Source organism: Bremia lactucae, linkage group LG1 (genome assembly GCF_004359215.1).
Source record: "Bremia lactucae strain SF5 linkage group LG1, whole genome shotgun sequence".
Classification (NCBI taxonomy): domain Eukaryota; phylum Oomycota; class Peronosporomycetes; order Peronosporales; family Peronosporaceae; genus Bremia; species Bremia lactucae.
This window is the reverse complement of record NC_090610.1, coordinates 7,362,398-7,373,344: the sequence shown is the minus strand read 5'-3', so window position 1 is coordinate 7,373,344 and position 10,947 is coordinate 7,362,398. Positions and strand designations below refer to the sequence as shown.

Below are 10,947 nucleotides of genomic sequence, written 5' to 3'. Positions count from 1 at the left end.
CATTCTCTTTGCGCGCGTCCAGCGCTGACTGGACCGCGGAGAAAGTTGATATAATGGTCTATATCTACCACCGGATAAGCTTTTAGACTATAACCATGCAAAGTAATTTTCTCCAAATATTTTATCTACCTTTCAAATATTATATTAATTAACAACCTTTAAGTGTTGATTTCATGTCACGATACATCCCGTTACAAATGTCTTATTGCGTCAATATTACCAATTATGAAGTTATTGGAACTATTAAGTCAAATTATTAATAAAAGATAATAATTTTGACTTCTTTATTTGTTTCCTCTCCTCTTATAGGAAGTAATGTTTATGTAACGGAACACCCCATTGAAGTAACGTTAAGAATGCAGATGATATTAAGACCTCGGCTAGGCGACATCATTTTTAACAGCTGATTTATTGGTTCTGGAAATTCAAATGCCAGAAACTGCACCTCTTCCCGCTACTTCAGCGCCCCATGTCGCCGAAGAGGTATTAGTTTTCATCGTGCGAACTTTTCGAGACCCTGACTGGTTTAGGGGCCACCGCCACAGAGAAGCCAGTGCCCCCTCATTAGCAAGTTAAACTTACTATATTTTGAGGAGGATTGCATAGTCCAGCCTCTTGCGACCCCTCCGACCGAGACCTTTTTATTAAGCTCCGCTCCCTAATTTTAGTCGTCATGCTACTATCATCAATGGACCACCTCAGCTATTACCCAATGCCAAAGGACCCCAGCTTTTTAAAGGTTGATGGCTCTGCTGGCCCCGATGGCTATGCGCTTCCTCCTGAGGATATGGGCATTGTTTCCTTCATGAATGAGGAGAACAGCCCGAAGAATGGCACAAAATCGTCGCTGTATAAGACCGAGCTATGCAAACGATTCTCAGAATTCGGAAATTGCCGCTATGGAGGTGCGTGCTCTCCATGCTTTGCTCATTGTCTCGATACTGANATTTGAGAAGCTTTCTCCTCAAGTACGTGGGGAGTTATTCCCTCAACGTGATTGCGCTATCACAGTCGATTCCTCTACGGTCGACTCTCTAATCGACCTAAGATTATCGTGTTGTCCCTTCTGGGCAACCGGTATCTTTCTTGAATGTCGCCCGCTAGGCGTGCATTTATGTCTCGATCCACTCGAGTTATTCGAGTGGTGGAACGTCGGCACTGCCTGTGCATTCGCACAGCCGCCGGCAGCTTACTCCACAGTGTGATTAGTCATCACACTGTGATCTTGTGCAGTCGTACTAACGACCGTACCACAAGTGAGGCCATCGCACTCACTCGTAGTACATCCACACGCTTGTGGACGCCCCATGACGTTCATCAGATGGCCATCTGATGAACAAATGGTGGGCATTTTTACGGATCGATGCTGCCAGCTGATTCTTGGCTCATATTTTCCGAGCAAGGTAGATCTAGGATGATATCAAATTTGCCATCCAAATCCAGTACGATGAAATCATCATCATACTGTAAATCTTTTAACGTGTAGTGAAATTTCACTGCGCGTTTCATCACTGTTATCGATGCGCCTGTCGTTAAATGCACCGTCACCCTCGCGCTCAACATATTTGAGCCTACGACCCTCTAGGGACTCGCGAAAAACGAAGTTATTCGACGTTTCACAGTCCACTAGGGCTCTAAGTGACAAATCATTTGCCACCTTTAACTTCAAGGTGATGAGGGATACTTCATCACCAGGTGCAGAGACATATAATGATTGTGTGTCTGGAGCAACTTTAGTCAAGAGATTTGCAAATTCTCTTGAGGTTGCTGGATCAGTAGGGCGTTGCGCCCCAACTGACCGACCGTTTTTTGGCGATCCGCCTCGCTGTTGTGATTTCGCAACAACGTCGGACCCGCGACCGTTGTTCTTTTTGGTATTCGGTCTATAATTCAGTTCAGTACCTCTCGGTACTCGGCGCGGAGCACTACACTCATGAGCGTAGTGTTCTAACTTTGACAGCGATTGCATTTCTGCAATCGCTTGTTGTTCGAAAAGCGAGGTTTCTCGCTTTCGAAATAAGAGAGGTCCATAGGTTCTGGACCTCCCAGTTGGGGTCGTCTTGGAGGACGATATGATGACGAACTAGCTTGAGCCTATCTCAAGCTTAAGTCATCCTGTTCCGCAACGGATATTGCTTCTTCAAGCGTTTCCAGTTCCAAGCGGAACAGGTGGGTCTTGACGGCACCATCCGTAAGACCTTGCATGAACACCGTAGTCAACGTTTGTTCATGAACTAAGTTGTTCGTGATACAACTCGCTAAAAGTCGTATATGCTGGGCATAAGCGTAAACATCACGCTTGTCTTGCTTCAGTTTCAGAAGCTCTGATCGAGCTCCGAACTCAACCCTAGGCGGTTCAAACGTCTGTTTGAGCCTGGCTTCAAAAGCCTCTAGCGACCCAAAGACATATGGTTCGCGCAACTTAAGGCCTAGTGCCCAAGTTTTGGCACAACCTGCCAAGTTTGACTGAGCAAATGCGACTTGCATTTGCTCGTCGACGATGTGACGAGCCCTTATGGCATCGTTCAACTCGACATTCCATCTTAAGAGGGAGTCTTCTTCGACTCCCCTATATTTTGAGATGTCAATCTTTAGAGTTTCGGGACGACGCGTGTGCGTCATCCCGGGTACAGGGGTCTGTACCTGTTGTAACCTCAACAGTTCTGCCTGTTGAGAGCCTTGCTGATTCAGCAAGGCTACCTTCTCCTTCGACTCGTCAAGTTCATGTTGTATGCACTAGCCAATGGCTGAATGAAGGGCATTTCTGTCCAAGTTGGACAGCATGACCAAGTAGCATCGCTCCCTACGGTCGAACTCATTCGTTCGACCACACTCCTTTCTATGTCACTTAGAAAGGAGTAGCTATCACGCGAAACGTGATACGTATTTCCATTATCATCTAACATGTCCATGTTCGATGATGGAAATTTGGTCCTTGGACGGACAACAAAGTGCCACCAGGTGAAACGGGGCACTACTGACTTGTACTGCTTCAGTACAAGTCCACTTCGCACTGCCACAGTGCGAGTGGTGCCTCACGTCACTTTACGTACACTAGTGCGTGCAGATGAAGACTCTTTGAAACACTTGCTTTAAAGAGGGTTAATTAAAAACTGTATTGTATAACTAAGCTCTTCTTGTCTATCTACTTAATACTAATTTGATTATAAAGTAATACAAAACATGTAATAAAGTCTTATCTGTCATTCTCTTTGCGCGCGTCCAGCGCTGACTGGACCGCGGAGAAAGTTGATATAATGGTCTATATCTACCACCGGATAAGCTTTTAGACTATAACCATGCAAAGTAATTTTCTCCAAATATTTTATCTACCTTTCAAATATTATATTAATTAACAACCTTTAAGTGTTGATTTCATGTCACGATACATCCCGTTACAAATGTCTTATTGCGTCAATATTACCAATTATGAAGTTATTGGAACTATTAAGTCAAATTATTAATAAAAGATAATAATTTTGACTTCTTTATTTGTTTCCTCTCCTCTTATAGGAAGTAATGTTTATGTAACGGAACACCCCATTGAAGTAACGTTAAGAATGCAGATGATATTAAGACCTCGGCTAGGCGACATCATTTTTAACAGCTGATTTATTGGTTCTGGAAATTCAAATGCCAGAAACTGCACCTCTTCCCGCTACTTCAGCGCCCCATGTCGCCGAAGAGGTATTAGTTTTCATCGTGCGAACTTTTCGAGACCCTGACTGGTTTAGGGGCCACCGCCACAGAGAAGCCAGTGCCCCCTCATTAGCAAGTTAAACTTACTATATTTTGAGGAGGATTGCATAGTCCAGCCTCTTGCGACCCCTCCGACCGAGACCTTTTTATTAAGCTCCGCTCCCTAATTTTAGTCGTCATGCTACTATCATCAATGGACCACCTCAGCTATTACCCAATGCCAAAGGACCCCAGCTTTTTAAAGGTTGATGGCTCTGCTGGCCCCGATGGCTATGCGCTTCCTCCTGAGGATATGGGCATTGTTTCCTTCATGAATGAGGAGAACAGCCCGAAGAATGGCACAAAATCGTCGCTTTATAAGACCGAGCTATGCAAACGATTCTCAGAATTCGGAAGTTGCCGCTATGGAGGTGCGTGCTCTCCATGCTTTGCTCATTGTCTCGATACTGATTGCATTATTCTATTTTCTGCTTCATTCAGCTAAGTGCCAGTTTGCTCACGGCATTACCGAGTTACGGCATGTTGTGCGCCATCCTAAGTACAAAACTACCAAGTGCAAGTCTTACTGGGGATCAGGTCATTGTCCGTATGGCAGCCGCTGTCGATTTATTCATGAGGAAACTGAGGGCTATTCGCAACCCCAGTTCAGTCCGCCCAGCAACCTGGGAGCCGGTATGTTCTTGCGCGAGAAGGATTTTCTCAGTGGGCTTGGCACTAGTGTCATGGCCCCGCCTCCACCGTCGGTGGACCTCAGCTACGGTGGCGGAATCTATTGTGAGCATTCTTCACCGCAGCACCTACAACAGCATATTAAACATCATCGCCACCACCAAGCGATGTCTTCCTTCTCTAAAGATAATTACTCGCTATTACCTTCCTTAGAAGATGGCTCATCCTGGGGAGCTCCAACAATGAACGCGTCGTCACCCCTCCACCCTAATTACGCTGGTAACAATTACGATTTAAAGCAACAACGCTCACTTGGTAGCATTGGCATTTCCCAAGCAAAGCTACGAGCTATTTCGATCGATACTTCTAAAAGGGCTTTGTCACCTGGATATCCAGATCTGCAGGATGCTATTGACGCATTGGTGAAGTTTTCGCTTACACCAGAAGAGAATACGATCCCGGACACCGAAGCGGCATCAAAGGCTTCCTCAAAACAGGCAGGTGGCGACCGGGAACTCTCTGATGCCTCCTCACCTGATCTCGATTCTGCATCAACCGCTTTAACTAAAATAATTAAAGCAGACTTCTCAATGCAGTCAAGTGAATTGTGGAAGGATTTTTCGGCGGTGTCGCCTGCATCTTTTGTTGGTGACGACGTGCAAGAACAGCCGTGGTCTTCTAGAATGCAGTCACGAAGCCTTGACCGCAAGGCCTTTGACAGTGTCGTTGCTGCTTCTAGTGAAGCCAGAGACGCTTCTGGTAGCAGTAGCAACGACGAAGAGAGCCCGCGCCTGAGCGTATTCGAGCGCTTCCATTGATATTATGGAAGCAATAAGGAGAGGTGGCGCTCTGTATCTATCTATGAGCCCTTACGTGCGCCGTCCATTCTTGTTCGGTTTGGGTTCGTGCTGCTTGCTCGTGTGTTATACCAGCCCCTATTTACTTTTCATATGAATATAAAGAAAGCTGCTGTCGTAGCAATTTGAATTTATTGATTTTTCTGTTGAAGAGAGCAAATTACCGCCTTTGTAGACTTTTGCCATGCTCGCGCTGCTCTGCATGAGTTTATGCTTCCTCACAAAACTTGACAAAAAATAAAAGGACAACAATATCAGGCTATTCTAATGTTGCTTTTGGGCAGCGCCACCATTCTGCGCCGAGCTTTGCAATTGCGGCAGGTCCTGAGAAAGCAAACATAATTTGCTTAGCTTGATCATGAGTACACAGTAATAGACTTACAAAGGGCAATATGCTAAGGGCGTAACAGCAAAGCAGACAAGCTTACCACGGATATGCGGGTTGCAGCATCGTGAAGCTTTATCGCAAGAGCGTGGACTTACTGCTCTTTGCTTTTCCAATTACGATCAAGAAAAAGTTTTGACCACAGCTTTCATCGCCTTGCAAGCGATATAAGATCATGACGTTGAATACGACCAATATCTCGTCCAAGCCCAGCGGCACCAGTATGCCAGGCGGTGCCGCGTAATCGCGACCTTCCTTTGTCCGTAGTTGACGAAAGGCCACATAAGCATAGAAAACATAGCTCAACCAATTTTGCCTTTCATTTCACATCTTATCTCTTCGTCTGAAGCAAGCAACAGCCATGACTAACAATTTCCTACAGCTCTTCGTGCTCGACCTCTTTTTTTTCCTCGTCTTCACCTTCGTCTTCGTCCTGATCAAGCTCAGCTCCGTGTTCAAAGCCGTCAAGCACGAACTTTTGTGCGTTGGTCTTCAAAAATTGCGTCAATCCTTCGACGTCGCGCGGCCCCTCATACACAACAGGGTTATGTTTGTCTTTTGCAGGGAAAAAGAGGATTGTTGGAAAGCCACGAACGTTAACGCCAGCGTGGTCAATCTCGTTCGCCGTAGCGTCCATTTTAGCGATAATAATGCTGTCCACATCTGCAAAATTCTCAGCTAATTCCTCGTACTTAGGGGCTAGCGATTTGCAGTGGCCACACCACGGGGCATAGAACTCAAGCAATATGTCTTTATCATTGTCGATCACACGCTTCTGGAAGTCTTTACCCACAATGACCTTCACGGCCTCGTCACTGTCGTCTTCTGGTTCAGCAGACTTGAGCTGAGGCGTCAAATTGCCGTTGAGATAGCTCGTCTCAAAGGCAATTAGGTCATCAGCAAGGCCATCTGTAACTTTGGCAATGAGATCGTCGGCCTTGTGATCAAAAACATATTTTTTCATGGAACCACTCATGTTAACTATCATGATGGTGGGCATATCTTCGTCAGTAAGGCCAAAATATTCGACAATGCGCTTCTCCGTGCTGGGCATGATAACATGCAGCAGCTTGCCCTTGTTTAACTTGGCAGGTGATCTGAGGGCAGTCTCAATGCCCGACACATAATCTTCACTTGTGTCTGCAAAGGCTAGCACGTGCTCTGTCATGTCACCACCAAATATCGTAGGGGCAATGTCTTGTTGGAACGTGATGACAAGCGGCAGACTGTTACCCTTGATAAATTCACCAAGCGCATCCTTGTCAAAATCACCGTCGTAGATGACTTTTCCTTCATCAAACTTCTTGTACAAAACAACCGTATTGACCGCATTAGCGTCTTCCGTAACGTTTGTGTTGGTCGTGGCTACATACACAGCTCGGGCGTCATCATCCGCGAGCTTCTCGAGCATACTACGAGCATTTCCCTCCTTCGAGTCGACAACAACAAACACGACCACGTCATTGGCCTCTTTAATTTCCTCGAGTTCATCAATAGTTCCAATAATTGTGACGGCAGGGCCAGACTTCTTGACGACCCACGTCTCAATTTCAGAAGACGTGCGACCGCCATCGTATTCCTTAACGGCCTCGACGCCACCCTTAAATAATTTTAGGGTCGGGAAACCGCGAACGGCGAATTGCTCAGCCAGCTTAGTCTCGACCGTGGCGTCCACCTTACCGAGACGGGTGGAAGAGTCCATCTCTTTCAGATTTTTAGCCGCTGTCGCGTACTCGGGAGCTAAACTCTTACAGTGGCCGCACCAGGGGGCGTAAAATTCGACTAGCAGAGCATCGTAGGTCGACACGGCTTCAGCAAAGTTACTTTCGGTCAGCACTATTACATCGTCCTCCTCTTCAATATCTATCGCCAATGCAACCACAGCGATGGCTAGTAGCGCCACAAGATGACGCCCAGCTCTCATGAACATCTTTCAACTGCAAAGACGAAGTTAACAACTGAAAATCCCGGGTGAGCGTCATTGAGAATTGGGTGTCCAGAAAAGTTGTGCAAAAAACCTCTGCAGGATATTAGCAACAAAGCCGAAATCCGCAAGCTTTACGGTTGCGAAAAGCCACTTGGTGTTTGTAAGAATAATGAGAAATCCTCGTTTTGTACTTGCTTTTTTATGAAGCGAAGCTGTCGGATTGAATTAAATCGGTGACAACATTTTGTGGACAGAAGCAAACAGACACGTGTCGCTCGCTATTAGCATCGTCACAATTGGCTTATTTTGTAAAAGCCATAATTTTCGAAAACTGAGATATAAAATTCTTTTCATTTGTTTAAATTAAAAGACACAAATTTAATATTCATGTCATTTAAAACTCTCTAAATGACGGCAGCAATATAGTCGCCTAAGCCAATTGCAGTGGCAAGAATCGAACCTTTGAATAACATCAACATCCTCTGCTGCTTGCGCTCATAGTAGGTGTATCTAGGTGCATCCAGTTAACATTCCTCTTATTATTAGTTAATACTAATGCTGAATTTTTGACGAACCTCTCATTATAAAATCCCTTCGCGTACACCGCGAGTAAGTTGTGCAGCTCCGGAAATTCTTTTTTCTATAGAACAAGGACATAGAAATTATGACTAATGTCCCTCAACATCGAAGCAGCCATTTCAACTTTCCTGAGAGTTCAAAAACAACTTCCAGTCGTTCGTCTTGCACACCTTGTTTGCAAAGTGGTAAACGCAGCGCACCTTCTCCGGAATCTTTAATCTATAGTCCTCCTCCGACAAGCTTTTAGCGAAGAGCTTTTCAGATTTCTTTGGCATGTAATCAACCTAAAATTCGCATATGCAGAAAGAGTAAGGAGCAGTCCGCATAAGCCAACATTAATTTATCACGTACATGTGTAGCAAAAACCTCGGCCATCACCGCTTTCTGCGTAGCGATTATGGAGTTTAAGATGAGTCTTGATTCTGCCTCATTCACCACATCTTCGCCGTCTGCATCGTACAATTGAAACTGACCTAATAGTTTTCATTTGGTAATTAGATTTTATTTTGCAATTACCATCCGGCCAAAACTTGCCTTTAAGCCAACGCGTTCCGTTGCCATGCACCACTACCTGAAGAAGTTTTTCCACGTCCCGAAAACAAACTTTACCTGATTGTTTATAAATATGAAGAAGCAATTAGATTTAATTGTCTCAAAGATGCAAAAGATCAGAATCGACAACCTCACCATCCTTGTCCTTATCCAGCAGCTCAAAGCAGGCCTCAAGTTGCTTACACATATGCCTGGATAGCTTCATCTTGACTGCTTCTACAAACGCATCAGCCTTGGCACAATCGAGGTCATCGTTTTCCATTGGTCCGATCTTATCGCATTCTTGGAAGGCTATTTCTTCCCGTTTTAACAAGTATTTGCCCACTCCATCGATTAATACGGCAAACGCATCTTTGCCAAGCTGCGACTCAGCACCATATGCACTTTTGCTGCAGTGCGTATTTAGCCATTGCAGGCACGCGTCATTCTCATTTATGAAAAGTGGCCTAGGTTGCATTGGGATCCTGGCCACCAGGTCTTGTACGGCCCTAATGCTCTTTAGCTCCGGAAGCTCTTCTGATAGCATGGGACGACAAAGGTAATCAATGCTGCGATAAAGTGATCTTAGCTTTTAAAGATCTTACCCATAGGCTTCCGCCGCAAAACGCGGCCCAGCGAAATACGAAAGGAGGGCTTTGCCGATGCATGCAGTCGCTGCATTTTGCGTGATAAGGTTGTGCTATATTAGGTACGATATTGAGATGTTGTCCATTTGCCGACGATCCGTATGTTCGTCTGCCTCCGCCGGTCTCTTTGTCGTGGAGGGTGCTCTCGCCAAGGTTACTTTTAATTGCTATTACATATGTATTATTTTGTTGTTGACATGCGTATCCCATTTATATAAAGCTTCCTGTAGGCACCATTCCGGCAGTTGGCGTGGAGGCACGCATGACACATGCGTTCTCTATCGAGGATACGCGCACATTCGCTCAGCTTTCGGGTGACAACAATCCGCTGCATGTAGACTTACACTACACCTACAAGCATGTTGCAAAGAGCAAGCCCATGGTGCAGGGGTGTCTGTCCGCCAGTCTTTTTGCCACTATATTTGGTCGCACTGTACCAGGCGCCATATATGTAAAACAGGATCTGCGCTGGAGATCTCCGCTTTTGGTGGACGAAAAAGTTACGGCCCACATACGAGTGGTGAATGTTTGCAGACGGTATGTCGAATGCGAAACCGTATGCAGAAAAGATAGCGACGGCGTTGTAGTTGTCGACGGCAAAGCAACGGTGCTGTTTCCTAAACTGATTAATAGCAACAACTCTTAGATGGATTCTAATGCCGCACCAATGAAACCTAACCTCCGCTACCTATCTCCTTTTCTTAGAAAGGCAATGCACCAACTATTCAGATTCAAGTGATGTGCCTTCTTTTGAATTGATTATTTGACTGTTATTCTGAATACATCAGAGTTGGCGATGGTCGATGAGCTACGCCTTGACAACTTTTTTGTTAGGCGACTCCCGCCAAATGGTCTTAGCAACCTCGGTGATGCCAGGACCCTCCAGGTTAACGCGCAACAGGCCTAAGAACATAAGAGATGTGGCTCCGAGCCAACCCAAACGCGCGAATGTGCGCATCTTAAGCGGCACATAGTCTGAAATGACGGAATTTATGCCGATATGGGCGTGCATTGGAACAATGACGCCCAATGCGAGATCCACAGGAAACGCCAGCGGAGAAGGGCTGAGCACGAAGGCGAGTGGCACGGCGGCCATGAGACCCATGCTCATTAGGTGCTGGGCTTTGACCGTAAGCACATGGTTGTCAGCTGTAACCAGAAATATATTCGCATCAATTGGCTAATACTACCGACAAAATGCAGGTAGAAAGTTTACCTTGTAAGATGCCCGCCAGGCCTGTTAGCTCCTTATTTTCGGTGTATTTGGACGGGGTAGCTGAACGAGACACAACGACATTTTGTCAGCTAACAAAGGATAAATATACGCAATCTTATACTCTTGCAAAAGTGACGAACGCCAAGCAAGACTCGCTCTCTCAGGGCAATTCCGGATTGCATCACGCTGCGGTGCATCGTTCTTGTCGTTTTGCGTATTTTAAAATACGTAAAATAAAAACATTTGTGGTCGATAATAATTTGAATGTGCCCAAACACCTATTATCTTTCTTCTATTTTATATGCGATTTTTAATGGTAGATGTAACGGATGTACTATTTGACTTTTTTTCAACACGGAAATTGAATGAATTATAGTCATACAATTGTGACATATTATGTAATGGGGCACACATTGGATGGAAACCGTTGTTCTGGT

At 45.4% G+C, this 10,947-nt stretch overlaps 5 protein-coding genes across 5 annotated transcripts; 2 read left to right on the top strand and 3 right to left on the bottom strand.

Moving 5' to 3' along the window:
• Window positions 1–673: 673 nt before the first annotated feature.
• Window positions 674–5,359, top strand: CCR75_005448 (uncharacterized protein; the record flags this gene model as incomplete). The annotated part of the gene is made up of 3 exons (XM_067963529.1): window positions 674–849; window positions 3,811–4,109; window positions 4,180–5,359. 3 exons carry the CDS (start codon window positions 674–676, stop codon window positions 5,184–5,186), a joined length of 1,482 nt encoding a protein of 493 aa, XP_067818623.1. The 3' UTR covers window positions 5,187–5,359.
• A 627-nt stretch (window positions 5,360–5,986) lies between these two features.
• Window positions 5,987–7,540, bottom strand: CCR75_005447 (uncharacterized protein; the record flags this gene model as incomplete). The annotated part of the gene is made up of 1 exon (XM_067963528.1): window positions 5,987–7,540. One exon carries the CDS (start codon window positions 7,538–7,540, stop codon window positions 5,987–5,989), a length of 1,554 nt encoding a protein of 517 aa, XP_067818622.1.
• Window positions 7,541–8,235: 695 nt separating this feature from the next.
• Window positions 8,236–9,194, bottom strand: CCR75_005446 (uncharacterized protein; the record flags this gene model as incomplete). Its single annotated transcript, XM_067963527.1, has 4 exons — window positions 8,236–8,400; window positions 8,468–8,565; window positions 8,633–8,719; window positions 8,804–9,194. The coding sequence occupies 4 exons, from the start codon at window positions 9,192–9,194 to the stop codon at window positions 8,236–8,238; spliced, it is 741 nt and encodes a 246-aa protein (XP_067818621.1).
• A 175-nt stretch (window positions 9,195–9,369) lies between these two features.
• Window positions 9,370–9,940, top strand: CCR75_005445 (uncharacterized protein; the record flags this gene model as incomplete). Its single annotated transcript, XM_067963526.1, has 2 exons — window positions 9,370–9,433; window positions 9,525–9,940. 2 exons carry the CDS (start codon window positions 9,370–9,372, stop codon window positions 9,938–9,940), a joined length of 480 nt encoding a protein of 159 aa, XP_067818620.1.
• Window positions 9,941–10,102: 162 nt separating this feature from the next.
• Window positions 10,103–10,707, bottom strand: CCR75_005444 (uncharacterized protein; the record flags this gene model as incomplete). Its single annotated transcript, XM_067963525.1, has 3 exons — window positions 10,103–10,443; window positions 10,511–10,570; window positions 10,620–10,707. The coding sequence occupies 3 exons, from the start codon at window positions 10,705–10,707 to the stop codon at window positions 10,103–10,105; spliced, it is 489 nt and encodes a 162-aa protein (XP_067818619.1).
• Window positions 10,708–10,947: the final 240 nt, after the last annotated feature.